The sequence below is a fragment of the Oncorhynchus tshawytscha genome, linkage group LG27, assembly GCF_018296145.1.
Source record: "Oncorhynchus tshawytscha isolate Ot180627B linkage group LG27, Otsh_v2.0, whole genome shotgun sequence".
Taxonomy (NCBI): domain Eukaryota; kingdom Metazoa; phylum Chordata; class Actinopteri; order Salmoniformes; family Salmonidae; genus Oncorhynchus; species Oncorhynchus tshawytscha.
This window is the reverse complement of record NC_056455.1, coordinates 16,262,183-16,278,578: the sequence shown is the minus strand read 5'-3', so window position 1 is coordinate 16,278,578 and position 16,396 is coordinate 16,262,183. Positions and strand designations below refer to the sequence as shown.

The 16,396-nt window shown below is 43.4% G+C and overlaps 1 protein-coding gene across 1 annotated transcript; it reads right to left on the bottom strand.

Annotated features, from left to right (window-relative positions):
• Positions 1-1,384: 1,384 nt before the first annotated feature.
• Positions 1,385-3,521, bottom strand: LOC112234975 (protein phosphatase 1 regulatory subunit 27). The gene is made up of 3 exons (XM_024403318.2): positions 2,629-3,521; positions 2,099-2,249; positions 1,385-1,808 (listed from the first exon to the last, which is right to left on the bottom strand). Exons 1-3 carry the CDS (start codon positions 3,146-3,148, stop codon positions 1,688-1,690), a joined length of 792 nt encoding a protein of 263 aa, XP_024259086.2. The 5' UTR covers positions 3,149-3,521; the 3' UTR covers positions 1,385-1,687.
• Between the last annotated feature and the right edge of the window lie 12,875 nt (positions 3,522-16,396).

The window sequence follows — 16,396 nt, the reverse complement described above, 5'->3', positions numbered from 1 at the left end:
TTTTGGTCACAAACAAAAAAGGGAAAAGGGAATGGGAAAATCTTAAATTGCACCACCATCTAAACCTATACACTATCCCCCAAAACCCACCACCCCATCCGACTACTTTGACCCTAAACGAAATAAATGCTTTCTCATTGGAAGAAACATGGAATTTTGTCATTAAAATTGTATGCTTGTATTATTATATACCTGTGTAATTGCATCATTCAAGTCACAAGTGTGTTCCGAAGTCGATTGGTTTATTGGGTCCCCTCGCCACTTTTGAAGTCACCCTCGGAATTTTATCAGTAACACATAAAATTGAGGGTTCTACAAATGAGTTAGTTGGTAGGGGCGAGGGCCTGGTTTGGGATTTACCGTACGACTTGAGGATTGTTCAAGTGAAACTTCCAAGTCAGAATTCCACACTTCAGAGATCTCTGACAGCATGTGAACGCCACACTAAGCCTAAACATAAACCTCAGGTTGATATGAAATTACTGTTTAAAAAACGTAAAAACGTTATTTTAATGAAATTATGTGAATTAGCAGCTCATTACCCTTTTCCTCTAGGTGATCCTTATCATAACCTATAATAGGCTACGTAGAGTTTTCCATCAAGAGTCAATCAGTGAGATAGAAAAGAGTTGCGTCCTCACCAGTTAATTTCATCAATATTTATAAAAAGCACCTTTATGAAAATATTTTGTAAAAAAATAAGACGTTCATTGGTGAAATTCATTAGATCAGTTGAAATGGGCAGAATACCACTTACTCTTTCAGCAACACTGTTAACTATTTCAGAAAATAACAACTGCCAAGCATAATAGGAAAAATGCCAATACAGCAGCACCAGTGCGTGTATGGCATAGTAGCTATTTTCCAATGATCTCTGACCTACCAAATGAAATGTAATTTTTGATGTGAATTGTTATTGACGCCCTCTCTCTGCTCAGCAGAGAGGATACACGCAACTTTTCCCAAGCCATAAACACACAGGCTAAATGCAGAGAACAATGCCAAATACAGTCTGTACTCTATCTGTATTTTGGAAGCAGTGAGTTGAAAATAGTCTCTGCCCATATGTAGGAACTATCCTCAATGCTGCGTAGTTTTGTCGAAAATTCAAGCAATGGACAGTCAGATTTTTATAAGATTGATCACAGAATTGGGCTGGATGATCTCAGTGGGTAATCAGAATGAAGACATACCCTATTGATTCATTACACAGATGAAATAACTGTTTACTGTGGTGTGTCACACTATATTTTTTGGTATGTGGTGCTACATGATCTGGGAAACTGAAAGCTGCTGGTGCTATGAACAGCCTGAGATGCTGTTTGTGACAACTAAAGTGACAAGACTGGTTTGCATGTTTTTGTGGAAAGCACCAAACAAAAAGTAGCCAACTTCTTTTAAGCAAAGAATGAAAAAGATACAAAAAATAATCACCTTTACAAAGCATTGTCCAACTTGATATACAAAACCTCTCCAAAAAGCATTGTGAGTCACAATTATGCATTTAGAAAACAATAGTCTACAAGTGCTCTGTAGCAGGAAAAGTGGCCTGGTCCCTTGTCCCAGTCTTTCTCCTTCTCTCTGGCTGGGCTTTTCCATTCCAAGAAGCTAGTCTCAGGACCAGGGTACACTATCCATCTGTCCACATCAAGCTCCTTCAGGTCCTGTTCTGTAGGTGGCCAGTGAGTTACACACAGCCTGCCTCAAATAGATTGACCAGCTCCTTACAGTCTGGGTCAATGAGGTCCACTGGCTTCTCCCCGTTCTCGTTCTCTGCAAATGCACTGGCACCAAGAGAGAGCAGGTAGCTAAGGAGGGACAAAATACAGTGTTGTTCAGCACAAGTCACATTCAAACAAGGCGTCTTCATTGTCTATATTCACACTGGCTATAAAATGCTGCATGTCTGGTTCAATCGGGTCACCGAGGTCAGTATGGTTAGCAAATCACTACCTGCCTTTTGTCAGAAGAGTTATTTCTCGAAGAGGCAGCAACGTTGCATGATAGATCAATTGAATGTTGTGTTTTGTGGTCTCCGTACTATAGGGAAATATTTCTGTGGACGTTTTATGAGTTTGTGTTTCATTTGTACACCAACCTGGCGATTTCGGGGAAGCCATCACTGCAGGCCATGTGCAGCGGCGTCCAGCCGTCCTCATCTCTCTGGTGGACATCAGCTCCATATCTCACCAGCAGCTTCACGCAATCCAGGTTCCCTGTGAGTACGGCCTCATGGAGTGCTGCCATACCTGAACACAGAGCACCATACATGGGCACAGTCAGAAGAGGGCTCAGCTGCACTGTTACATACCCTTACACTGCTTTTCTGTCATTTCAACCTCTGCTTTTAACTTCAGAACTTTTCTGAACTTTCACTATGCATTTGTCAAACAATTATTTTGAACCTTTATTCTTTTACTGGTTTAGAATATAAATAAATATTTGAGACCCTTTAACTTCTCAGTAGTTTTATATTTGTCAACACAATATCACTCCGAAAAAGAAGCTGTTGTAGTTAGTGACTATATTTTCATGCAGACAGTTGTAGGTGCCATTGCCTGCTGTGGTAACTCCTGTCAATCTCTCAACACTTTTCCTCTGTCTTTATGTATTTGTAGATTCACTCACCAGATGGGAAGAGGGTATGCAGACGTACTTTCTTCGCTCTCATAAAGCGTCCAATCTGCTCCATCTCACCATGTCGGACAAGGTCCTGGAAGATAATGTCATTGGAGAAGTGTACAGCCCGGACTGGCTTGAGTGGGAGAGGTGCAGGAGTCTGCTGTGCAGGTATGTGTGCTGTGTGACGTGTAGCAGCACTGTAGAGTGTTCCTTTGCTGTACGAAGGGGTGTAACTGGAACTGGTTTTGTGTGTAGGTGTGTAAAGTGATGGGGTGTAGCTTGTGGGTGTGTAGTGAGTTGAGCTGTACTTTGTTGGGGTATATGAAGTGGGTGTGTATTTGGTGGGGGTGTAGTGCGTAGGTGTGTAATTGGTGGGGGTGTAGTGCGTAGGTGTGTAATTGGTGGGGGTGTAGTGCGTAGGTGTGTAATTGGTGGGGGTGTAGTGTGTTGGTGTGTACGTCATTGGTGTGTACTGACTATATCGCGTGGTGTACGATGACACTGGTAGCTGGTAGCTATACTTCATCCCTGCGGTCAACACGGTTCTTCCTCCCCCTATGCGCTCAGCCCAGGAGGAGGGGTGGGAGAAATCCAAGAAAACTTTGCAATCCAGGAAACTAATTCCTTTGTCCTTTTCACGCTTATCCTCCTTGACTTTTTTCACTTCCTTCTGATCCTTGAGTTTCCAACCAGAGTAGCACCGCTACTCTCTCTGCAGAGTACCAAAACTTTCCCGAAGTCAATTCTCACTGGCCAAACTTCCTCTTTTTATGTCTTTCTTTCCTTCTGGTTCTCTGGATTTCTCCCTCGTGCCTCCTGTCTTGTTTCTCCCGTCCTTTTGTATGTCACTACAGTTTATTCTGGCTTTGTACAGGCTGGTGGTCTGATGGAGCAGGTGGGAGAGGGTCCCTATATACACTCTGGAGGGCTATTTTGGTGCCCGTCATCCCTCATATCGAGTGACTTTAGCTTGGAACGGAGTGGTCTCTGCCAGGCCAGGCTCCTCCCACTATGACCCCTGACACTGACACTGCCTCCACCCCTAACCCCATAGCACAAACACATTGGGGTCTTTATGGAGCTTGTCCAACATGCCTAATACCACATCACATCAAAATGTCCATGATCAACATCAGCAGAGGAACAAACTGTCATTAACAGTTGAGGGAAATGAAATGTTTACAGTTCAGTGTAGATGTGTTTTTATGGCCCCTGGGTACAGGTCAGGCAGCCTTTTTTGGAATTTCACAAGCGACAGCACTGGCACATGGTCATGGTGGTTAACAGTGTGAGAGTCACATGTCGAGTCACATGGCTTAAATGTGATTTTCAGAATTAGTTTGACATTTTGTTGTTGTTACTTTGGAATGGTTCAAGAACTCTCACCTCAAAACAACAACAACCTGAATACTTGAACTATTTCAACAGAGGTAATGTACGAGAATTTAGGACACGTTATTTGACATGAAGAAAATAGCAGACAAACAAGGTCTTCAAAAGTTATTTTATTTGCCATAAAAGGATAACATACTTTTTGGTTGCTTGAACAACTACTGTATCTATTCTTATTGTGACAGGTCTTGAAACTTTGGAAGGATCAATATTTTGACCGTAGCATCTCTGCTATTAGAGCAAACAGTAACCCTATCACATGGTTGACATCTGATCTACACTCACTTGCCTGGACCCATTGGACTAATAGTATCTTGCCATACAGGACGTTCAGGAACCACTGGGCCAATAGTATCCAGCCATCCAGGGAGTTCAGTGCAGGAGCGCAGTCTTGGCCAACAGTTGTGTCCTAGGGACATAAATCTATGCTGCGAAATGTAACCCATTTCTCTAGATGGCATTAAAAGATCAGATGGTTTTGGTTTAAAAAAGAAGGCCCTTTACAGTGCAGTGATCTTTCAATCTGTGTGACCTTCAATCATATTGGAAAATCTGATTAGCTCAAATCCCAAAGCAATGTTTTGGAATGTAGTAAAGTTGGTACTGTGGTTACTCCATTTTCATGTCGTATGATTTTGTGAGTTGGAAGTTGTGCGTGTGAACCGTGACAGCCGGGACATTGTGCCAGTGCCAGCTGTTCTCAGCAGACAGGCAGGAACTTCTAAGAGTGGCAGAGCTGGTTCAAGCTGGATTTCAAAGGCTTTGGACTTGGACATTTCACAGGAGCTGCTCCATGCTAGCCAACGAAAATAGCATGGCTACCATCCCACTGGTTTTCTCTTACCAAGGTCTCGCAGGGTAGACTTACTGTGCCCTAAGGGGCAACCTTTATGGTTGACTAGAAACCACAACATAGGCCTCATCTTACTATCATGCCTGTCTTGAGAAGCAGTACATTCTACCATAATGTACATCCTGTTATGTGTGTCCTGCATCTGTCATTAGGTACAATTCCACTATAAGGATCCACTGGCTCACTTACCGTCAAGATGTCAAGGCTTATGTTATATCACATCATGGCAAATTGTATTACAAGGAGGGAGGAGATATAAGCTTGTTGCAAAACCATCCTTCTTCTAGAACTGTTGATTGTAATTAGGGGTATAATAGGCTTGTGTATTCAGTTACAAAGAAATGAAGTTACATACATCCATTAACTCCATCCATTACCTAACTGGAGGGGCCCTTTAAACTCATTATGATTATCCACGTTGGGATTGGAACTGTATGGGTGACTTTACCTTCGGATTAGAACTGACCCCGGCCCTGAACATAAACCTTTTTTAGCCCTGCACTGTCTCCACCCAGCACAGCTGACCATTCTGCACCGAGGAGCTGGTGGAAAAGTCTTAGAGCTCATGTCTAGACAAATTGAGGTGAGAGTAATTTATAACCGCAGCTCGGGGAAGAGACTTTATGCACTGATTATCGAGTTCACCAGTCTCTCATAAAGACGTGTGGTGAGAGGGTGGTGGAGTTCCATGAACTATGGTGCTACCCCTTCCCAAAGACCCTACCCACCCAAGACTGAGAAGGGCCTCATTTGGTGGGAGTTGTTTGTTTGTTGTCCTCTTGCATCACCCTTGGATACATGCCAAAAGGAGTGCTCACGTGATCTGTAGGGGTTGAATCACCCTCCATTCAGTGTGCTATACATAGATACAGGCCCACCTCCCGCATGCCTTATAGGGCACATACAGTATTGCATACGGTCAATTACCACCAAGCAGTTCCATGTTAAAAGCTTCCTGGTGTGTGAATCGCTGTAGTGTTTCAAGTTAGTAATCACAATAATCACTATAGCAGTAGCGTATGTGGTGAGTGGGTCTGTGCATGGTGATGAGTGTAAGTGTGTGGTGTCAGTTGTGAGTGTGGGTGCATGTGTGTGTGTGTGAGAGAAGAGTGTCAGTGTGTGCCTGTAGGCATGTGAGCCTTAGTGGGTAGACACACACACACACGCGATAACAGCAGCTAATGGGGATCCATAATAAATACCTGTGGATGAGCATAGAGTCCGTGCAGGTAGTACAGTGGTAGCTGTCTATTGAAAAGTCTTATGGCTTGGGGAAAGAACCTGTCTCTGAGCCTTTTGATCCGAGACCCAATGCTTCGGTACCGCCTGCCGGACAGGAGCAAAGAGAACAGTCCATGAGAAAAGAGAGAACAGTCCATGTTTTCCAATTGCAGCTGTGTCATGACTTTGGCAAAGCCTTTATGTATACAGTGCATTCGGAAAGTATTCAGACCCATTGACTTTTTCCACATTTTGTTACATTGCTGCCTTATTCTATAATGGATAAAAAATATCTGTACCCATTGCAAAGTATTAGGATCCTTATAAGGACAGACCAAAGGATTAGGACACAGCCGAGGACAGACAGAGGCATCGAGATGTTAACAACCTGTCAAATAGGCTTATCATGTTGACCGGACAGCTATGGATTCCAAAACACTTTGATGTTGACTTTCATCAAGCTGGTGGCTGGATAGTTGGTGACTCCATAGAAACCAGAACAGTGAAACAACCAATGTCAGCAAAGATTTCACAAGAATTCATAGAATATTGGCCTGTCCCCTGCTGCACTCCATTGTATGATTGACATACACATTATTTTCAGGATCATCCTTAGATATAAGCATACATACAGAGTAAACAAAACATTAGAAACACCTGCTCACTTACCAGGTGAGTCTAGGTGAAAGCTATGATCCCTGATTTCACCTGTTAAATCCACTTCAATCAGTGTAGCTGAAAGGGAGGTGACTGGTTAAATAAGGATTTTTAAACCTTGAGACATTGTGTATGTATGCCATTCAAATGGTGAATGGGCAAGACAAAAGATTTAAGTGCCTTTGAACGGGTATGGTAGTAGGTGCCAAGCGCACCGGTTTGAGCGTGTCAAGAACTTCAACGCTTCTGGGTTTTTCACGTGCAACAGTTTCCTGCGTGTCAAGAATGGTCCACCACCCAAAGGACATCCAGTCAACTTGACACAACTGTGGGACGCATTGGAGTTAGCATGGGCCATCTTCCCTGTGGAACGCTTTCGACACCTTGTAGAGTCCACGCCCCGACGAATTGAGGCTGTTCTGAGGGAAAAAGGGTGTTCTAATGTTTTGTACACTCAGTGCATATTCTGAGCTTTGATTAATCTCCTAACAGATTTTGAGCAGGACTAGGGCATGGGGCTGTCTGCAAAATGCATACCAATTGCCAAGTTGGCAGACAGCATTCTTGTACTGATGATGGGGTGCCAGGTACCGCGTGCTTCCTGTGCATGGCGTGATGAGCCTCTTCTCAGAACAGCCTGGCCTGCTCCGGTCACAGTGAGCCCCATTGGTGGCAGCACTATGCTCTCATCAGGGGGGCAGAGAACAGGGAACAGACTGACACACCTGGATTACTGGACAGGAGTGAACACTGTGGGACTGGATCTCAGTCTGGATCCTCCAGGCCCAGTGGGAGATACACGCTCGGGCCAGCTGGATCCAGTTACGGCACGTGTGGCTAGGCCAGAATAGGAAGCCTACATCTAAATCAGGAGCCAGTAATCCTCAGTCCTTGCACAGGGAGCCTCCACCATGCCAGCTGCAATCACCAGTAACAGAAGTGTGAGACTGAACTGACAGCAGACATGAGGTCATTTATAGCAGGGAAGTTTGCATGTTAGAAAAAGTGATGAGAAAGCGTGTCCATGACTTCTCGATTTTCCCCTAACAACTGGTTGAGCCACACATTTAGGGCCCTGAATATAGAGTCGGCTGACGCATCGGTGCATCAATCTAAGTGACATTTAAACAAAATCCCCATAAAAATCAGTCAGTTTAAGCTAGAGATATCAGTTTTCCATTGGATGCGTCTCAATCTACCGCATCTGCCGATGTCGCACTCCCCCATCTGAGGTGAAAGGTGGCAGAGCTAGATTGGTCTTCTCACGAAAACGTCTGTAGCATCCCAACGGATAATACAAACTACTATGACCACTCTATGTAAATATCTCACGAGACTCTCACAAATACTATGGGGTTCTCCGTTTTGTTCTACGACACCCACAAGTGTCAGGGGACTCATCTCAAGTCAGTACCGTCGATGTGTCAACTTCAGTTTTTAGCGTCTGATCCATTTGGGCTACAACGTGTCACGGGACTAGTCTGAAGGCAACCGGTACAGGTTTAAAACATTAATGGAAGTATGGAGGTAGTTTTGTGCCTACTCAAAAAATGGAGTTTAATATGTCTGAAACATATATACAGTACCAGTCAAATGTTTGGACACACTACTCATTCAAGGGTTTTTCTTAATTTAAAAAATATTTTCTACATTGTAGAACAATAGTGAAGACATCAAATCTATGAAATAACAGATATGGCGTCATGTATTAAGCAAAAAATTGTTAAACAAATCAAAATATCTTTTATTTTCTTCAAAGTAGCCACCCTTTGCCTTGATGACAGCTTTGCACACTCTTGGCGTTCTCTCAACCAGCTTCACCTGGAATGCTTTTCCAACCGTCTTGAAGGAGTTCCCACATATGCTGAGCACTTGTTGGCTGCTTTTCCTTCACTCTGCAGTCCAACTCATCTCAAACCATCTCAATTGGGTTAAGGTCGGGTGGTTGTGGAGGCCAGGTCATCTGATGCAGCACTTCATTACTGGCCTTGGTCAAATAGCCCTTACAGAGAGCCTGGAGGTGTGTTGGGTCATTGTCTTGTTGAAAAGTAAATGATAGTTCCACTAAGTGCAAACCAGATGGGATGACGTATCACTGCAGAATGCTGTGGTAGCCATGATGGTTAACTCTGCCTCACAGATAGTGTCACCAGCAAAGCATCCCCACACCATCACACCTCCTCATCCATGCCTCACGGTGGGAACTACACATGCAGAGATCATGCGTTAACCGACTCTGCCTCTCACAAATACACGGCAGTTGTAACCAAAAATCTCAAATTTGGACTCATCAGACCAAAGGACAGATTTCCACCAGTCTAATGTCCATTGACGTGTTTCTTGGCCCAAGCAAGTCTCTTTTTATTATTGGTGTCCTTTAATAGTGGTTTCTGTGCAGCAATTCGACCATGAGGGCCTGATTTACACAGTCTGCTCTGAATAGTTGATGTTGAGATGTGTCTGTTACTTGAACTTTGTGAAGCATGTGTTTGGACTGCAATCTGAGGTGCAGTTAACTCTAATGAACTTATCCTCTGCAGCAGAGGTAACTCTGGGTCTTCCTTTCCTGTGGCGGTCCTCATGAGAGACAGTTTAATCATAGCTCCTGATTTTTTTTGCTACTGAACTTGAAGAAACGTTCAAAGTTTTTGACATTTTCCGCATTGACTGACCTTCATGTCATAAAGTAATGATGGACTGTTTCTCTTTGCTTATTTGAGCTGTCCTTGTCATAATATGGACTTGGTCCTTTACCAAATAGGGCTAACTTATGTATACCACACGTACCTTCTCACAACACAACTGATTGCCTCAAATGCATTAAGAAGGAAAGAAATTCCACAAATGAACTTTTAACAAGGCACACCTGTTAATAGAAATGCATTCCAAATGACTACCTCATGAAGCTGGTTGAGAGAATGTCAATAGTGTGTTAAGCTGTCATCAAGACAAAGGGTGGCTACTTTGAAGAATCTGAAATATAAAATATATTTTGATTTGTAAAAAAAAATGGTTACATTATGATTCTAAATGTGTTATTTCATAGTTGTGTTGTCTTCACTATTATTCTACAATGTAGAAAATAGAACAAATAAAGAAAAACCCTTCAATGAGTAGGTGTGTCCAAACCTTTGACTGGTACTGTATATACATATTTACTGAGCTTTCTTACATCTCCTAGATATAGGACAGACTTCAAAACCTTATTCCTTATGATTTATTTTTTGTTGTCTTTTTTGCCATTTATGAATGTGTTACTCAATGTGTTTCTGTGGGTGGTAGTAAAGGCCTAATAATTTGTTTATATTTATTTTTCATACCTAAAGGGGTCCTAAAACTCAAAATCAAATACCTAAATGATCCATGGTATGACCATCTTAAAACAATTCCATATGTCATCTTAAATTAAACAGCACGATCATTACACAGGTGCACCTTGCATGCTGACTTCAGGAATGTCCACCAGAACTGTTGCCAGAGAGTTGAATGTTAATTTCTCTACCATAAACTGCCTCCAACCGCAGACCACGTGTAACCACGCCAGCCCAGGACCTCCACATCCGGCTTCTTCACCTGCATCATCTGAGACCAGCCACCCGGACTGCCATTCATGCCATTCAGCCGTGCCATTCATCCGCTGCCATCACCTCAAGGTTTCATAATGATAAAACACGGCCCCATGTCGCAAAGATCTGTACACAATTTCTAGAAGCTGAAAATGTCCCAGTTCTTCCATGGCCTGCATAGTCACCAGACATGTCACCCATTGAGCATATTTGGGATGCTCTGGATTGACATGTAAGACGGCGTGTTCAATTTCCCGCCAATATCCAGCCATTGAAGAGGAGTGGGACCATTCCACAGGCCACAATCAACAGCCTGATCAACTCTGTGCGAAGGAGACGTGCTGCATGAGGCAAATGGAGGTCACACCAGATAATGACTGGTTTTGAAAATCCACACACCTACTTTTTTTAAGGTATCTGTGGACCAACAGATGCATATCACTATTCCCAGTCATAGATTAGGGCCAAATGAATTTATTTCAATTGACTGATTTACTTATATGAACTGTAACTCAGTACTATCTTTGAAATTGTTGCATGTTGCGTTTTACATGTTTGTTCAGTGTTGATGAAAAGCCGAAATCAGTATGAGATGCTGGCATTTTAAAGCATACTTAATTTTCGGAATATCACATACTCTCAAACGTTCTATTTTCAAATACTCAATCAGCTTAGTATTTGGAATACAAGTACACATATTCAGACACGGCCATCCTCTTTTCTGGTTTGAAGAGTTTATACGATTGTAATAATCAAGGCCAAAGGTACCCTGGATATGTGACCCTTCTCACAGCCCATGGAAGTGGTGACCAACAGTTACACCTATATTTCTGTGCCTTCATTGTAGGCATCAACTATTGCAAAACATGGAGGCTACAAAGTTAGCTGTGCATCACATAATGTGGCACATTTCCATTGACTGCTTATCAGCACTGCCCTCTATGCGTGTCTTTGAACATGCTGTGGCAGGCATCCACAAACGGATGATCTGACAGCTTTCAGAGCCTCTAATCTGAGCCTTGCTCCTAGCACGGACGGCAGACCACCCCAAACTAAATCAGGCTATTTGCTCTGCAAATGGGAGCGTCCGGCGTCCACCACCTGGTCCGAGATGTATGGCATGGCCATCATGGTTCCCTCTGGACTCCAGAGTTGCTGAGCCCTCAAGGCACAAGGACATAGTTTCCATGGGAATTGGTCAATATTTTCTGACAGAGAGAAGACCAAAATAGTGTTGCCCGGAAAAGTATCAATGATAAATTAATTTATTTGACTTTCAGTGTTGCCTTTGCTTATTTTAAGTTGACATAAAAGAGACAGGAAAGTTACGGCATGTTTAACAGCACAGTACTTTGGCTTGGATGCACTTCAATTGTGGACATTTTGCCTGAAAACTATTATAGGTAGACGTGAAGGTATGACGTGCTCAGACCCAGAGAAAGTAAGACACACATCTTCAAGAACACAAACAGTAGGCCTGTTGCTGCACCCATCACACAAGGAGGGCACCATGGAAATTCCAAGGCTATATTTAGTTGGGGCTCAGTTTTAAATAACATCCTTTCTGTGTAAACGCACCAATCAATTTAAAAGTCAAGGCTCCAAAGATTGTTGGAGAGTATTCCTTGAGGTAATTTAAGCTGAAAGAAAGAGGTCACAATTCAGGGCTGAAATATATCACCTTGACTTTCAAGGAGGTTCACTGGTACTCGGAAGTGTATGCCTATACCATGGTCTGAACAATGGTTTAGAGCAGGCTATTAGACATGAGTCTATGCTTAATACAGGGATACAGGGATATATAGTTCATGCTAATTATGTTCACATAGATTAATGCAGATGTTTCTGAACACGACTCCATTTTTTTGCTTACAGCCTATAGACAGAAACTAAAACAGGAAACGCCCATGCTCAGGTCTGTTCAACGCTGCTCCTACCAATCTGATTCCACGCTTCAAAATTGCTTTAATCACGTGGACTGGGATATGTTCCGCATAGCGTCAGAAAACAACATTGATGAATACGCTGATTCGGTGAGCGAGTTTATTAGCAAGTACATTGGTGATGTTGTACCCACAGCAACTATTAAAACCTTCCCCAACCAGAAACCGTGGATTGATGGCAGCATTCGTGCAAAACAAAGCGGGAACCACTGCTTTTAATCAGGGCAAGGCAACCGGTAACATGACCGAATACAGTGTAGCTATTCCCTCCGCAAGGCAATCAAACAAGCTAAGCAAATCAAATGTATTTATAAAGCCCTTCTTACATCAACTGATATATCAAAGTGCTGTACAGAAACCCAGCCTAAAACCGCAATCAGCAAGCAATGCAGGTGTAGAAGCACGGTGGCTAGGAAAAACTCCCTAGAAAGGCCAAAACCTAAGAAGAAACCTAGAGAGGAACCAGGCTATGAGGGGTGGCCAGTCCTCTTCTGGCTGTGCCGGGTGGGTATAACAGAACATGGCCAAGATGTTCAAATGTTCATAAATGACCAGCATGGTCAAATAATAATAATCACAGTAGTTGTCGAGGGTGCAGCACCCTCAGGAGTAAATTTGGCTTTTCATAGCCGATCATTAAGAGTATCTCTACCACTCCTGCTGTCTCTAGAGAGCTGAAAACAGCAGGTCTGGGACAGGCAACACGTCCGGTGAACAGGAGAGGATTCCATAGTACCCTCCAAACTCGTCATTAAGCTCGAGACAGACCCCGCTCTGTGCAACTGGGTCCTGGACTTCCTGACGGGCCACCCCCAGGTGGTGATCCTCAACACTGGGGCCCCACAAGGGTGTGTTCTCAGCTCTCTCCTGTACTCCCTGTTCACCCATGACTGCGTGGCCATGCACGCCTCCAACTCAATCATCAAGTGTGTAGACGACACTACAGTGGTAGGCTTGATTACCAACAACGACGAGACGGCCAGGGAGGAGAGGAGGGAGGAGGTGAGGGCCCTCGGAGTGTGGTGTCAGGAAAATAACCTCACACTCAACGTCAACAAAACAAAGGTGATGATCTTGGACATCAGGAAACAGCAGAGGGTGCACCCCCCCATCCACATCGACGGGACAGTAGTGGAGAGGGTAGTAAGTTTTAAGTTCCTTGGCGTACACATCACAGACAAACTGAATTGGTCCACCCACACAGACAGCATCGTGAAGAAGGCGCAGCAGCGCCTCTTCAACCTCAGGAGGCTGAAGAAATTCGGCTTGTCACCAAAAGCACTCACAAACTTCTACAGATGCACAATCGAGAGCATCCTGTCGGGCTGGTACGGCAACTGCTCCGCCCACAACCATAAGGCTCTCCAGAGGGTAGTGAGGTCTGCACAACGCATCACCGGGGGCAAACTACCTGCTCTCCAGGACACCTACACCGCCCGATGTCACAGGAAGGCCAAAAAGATCATCAAGGACAACAACCACCCAAGCCACTGCCTGTTCACCCCACTATCATCCAGAAGGCGAGGTCAGTACAGGTGCATCAAAGCTGGGACCGAGAGACTGAAAAACAGCTTTTATCTCAAGGCCATCAGACTGTTAAACAGCCATCACTAACATTGAGTGGCTGCTGCCAACATACCGACTCAATCTCTAGCCACTTAATAATAATAATAATAATTACAAATTGGATGTAATAAATGTATCACTAGTCACTTTAAACAATGCCACTTTATATAATGTTTACATGCCCTACACTACTCATCTCTAATGTATACACTGTACACTCTATCATCTACTGCATCTTGCCTATGCCGTTCGGCCATCGCTCATCCATATATATTTTTATGTACATATTCTTATTCATTCCTTTACACTTGTGTGTATAAGGTAGTTGTTGTGAAATTGTTAGATTACTTGTTCGATATTACTGCATGGTCGGAACCAGAAGCACAAGCATTTCGCTACACTTGCATTAACATCTGCTAACCATGTGTACGTGACAGATAAAATTTGATTTGATGCGTAAATCCACGAGATAAGAAGCTCCTACCACACAGATGGAACCCACCTAAAGATAGATGTAATTGAAAGTTGTTCACAAACTCACTCAAATCTCTCCTCAAAAGGATACAAATAGATAGCCTGTAAATCCCTTGGCTTCTTGAACTGGTTCACACACTGTCCTCAATGTCTCAGGCTGTCTTCAGAACAAATGGTACAGTCAAAGCCAAGGGCTTTATATGTCATCAAAAGAAATTCCTTAATAATATAATGGTTATATGTAGGTAATAAACATTTAGAAAGAACAATGTTTGTTAGTGAACACTTTCACTGAGGCTCATTATTTTGAGTGTGTAAAGTGTGAAGTTGGCCAAACATTTGACCAGCCATACCTTTCCTTTATTACCATATAGCAGATATTAGAGAGTGAGAGTGTGTTATTTGTTCTGTGGTAAAGGTATTGAGGCCCTTTCCAAGCTAAGGGATACAGTGGCTTGCAAAAGTATTCATCCCCCTTGGCATTTTTCTTACTTTGTTGCCTTACAACCTGGAATTAAAATTGATTTTTTGGGGGTTTGTATCGTTTGATTTACACAACATGCCTTCAACTTTGAAGATGCAAAATATTTTGACTTGTGAAACAAATAAATAATAAGTAAAGAAACACAAAACATGAGCGTGCATAACTATTCAGCCCTCCCCCCAAAGTCAATACTTTGTAGAGCCACCTTTTGCAGCAATTACAGCTGCAAGTCTCTTGGGGTATGTCTTTATAAGCTTGGCACATCTAGCCACTGGGATTTTTGCCCATTCTTCAAGGCAAAACGGCTCCAGCTTCTTCAAGTTGGATGGGTTCCACTCCTGTACAGCAATCTTTAAGTCATACCACAGATTCTCAATTAGATTGAGGTCTGGGCTTTGACTAGGCCATTCCAAGACATTTAAATGATTCCCCTTAAACCACTTGAGTGTTGCTTTAGCAGTATGCTTAGGGTCATTGTCCTGCTGGAAGGTGAACCTCCATCCCAGTCTCAAATCTCTGGACTACTGACACAGGTTTCCTCAAGAATTTCCCTGTATTTAGCGCCATCCATCATTCCTTCAATTCTGACCAGTTTCCCAGTCCCTGTCGATGAAATACATCCCCACAGCATGATGCTTCCACCAACATGCTTCACTGTGGAGATGGTGTTCTCCGGGCGATGAGAGTTGTTGGGTTTGTGCCAGATATAGTGTTTTCCTTGATGGCCAAAAAGATCCATTTTAGTCTCATCTGACCAGAGTACCTTCTTCCATATGTTTGGGGAGTCTCCCACATGCCTTTTGGCAAACACCAAATGTGTTTGCTTATTTTTTTCTTTAAGCAATGGCTTTTTCTGGCCACTCTTCCATAAAGCCCAGCTCTGTGCAGTGTACGGCTTAGTGGTCCTATGGACAGACACTCCAATCTCTGCTGTGGAGCTTTACAGCTCTTTCAGGATTATCTTTGGTCTCTATTTTTGCCTCTCTGATTAATGCCCTCCTTGCCTGGTCCGTGGGTTTTGGTGGGCGCCCTCTCTTGGCAGGTTTGTTGTGGTGTCATATTCTTTCCATTTTTCTATAATGGATTTAACGGTGCTCCGTGGGATGTTCAAAGTTTCTGATATTTTTTTTATAACCCAACCCTGTTCTGTACTTCTCCACAACTTTGTCCCAGACCTGTTTGGAGAGCTCCTGGTGCCGCTCGTGGTGCCGCTTGTGTCTCGATCGTTGAAATGATTGGACCAAGGCGCAGCGTGCGTAGAGTTCCACATATTTTAATTAATAGAAACTCACCAAACAAAACAAGCACAAACAAACCATGAAGCTACTGGTGTGCACACAGGCAACTATCTGTAGACAAGATCCCACAAAGCACAATGAGGAAATGGCTGCCTAAATATGATCCCCAATCAGAGACAATGATAAACAGCGGTCTCTGATTGGGAACCATACCAGGCCATCATAAACCATTAATCTCCTAGATGACCCACCCTAGTCACTATCACACCCCAACCAACAGAGAATAAACCGCTCTCTATGGTCAGGGCGTGACAGTTTGCTTGGTGGTGCCCCTTGCTTTGTGGTGTTGCAGACGCTGGGGCCTTTCAGAACAGGTGTAT

What these genes read in the sequence shown, in the direction of transcription:
- LOC112234975 (XM_024403318.2), bottom strand. Translation starts at nt 3,148, where the DNA reads ATGAAGTATAGCTACCAGCTACCAGTGTCATCGTACACCACGCGATAT. An exon ending in GCATACCCTCTTCCCATCTG is followed by an intron (nt 2,250 to 2,628) that starts GTGAGTGAATCT and finishes CTCTGTGTTCAG; the next exon opens with GTATGGCAGCACTCCATGAG. An exon ending in GGCTTCCCCGAAATCGCCAG is followed by an intron (nt 1,809 to 2,098) that starts GTTGGTGTACAA and finishes GTCCCTCCTTAG; the next exon opens with CTACCTGCTCTCTCTTGGTG.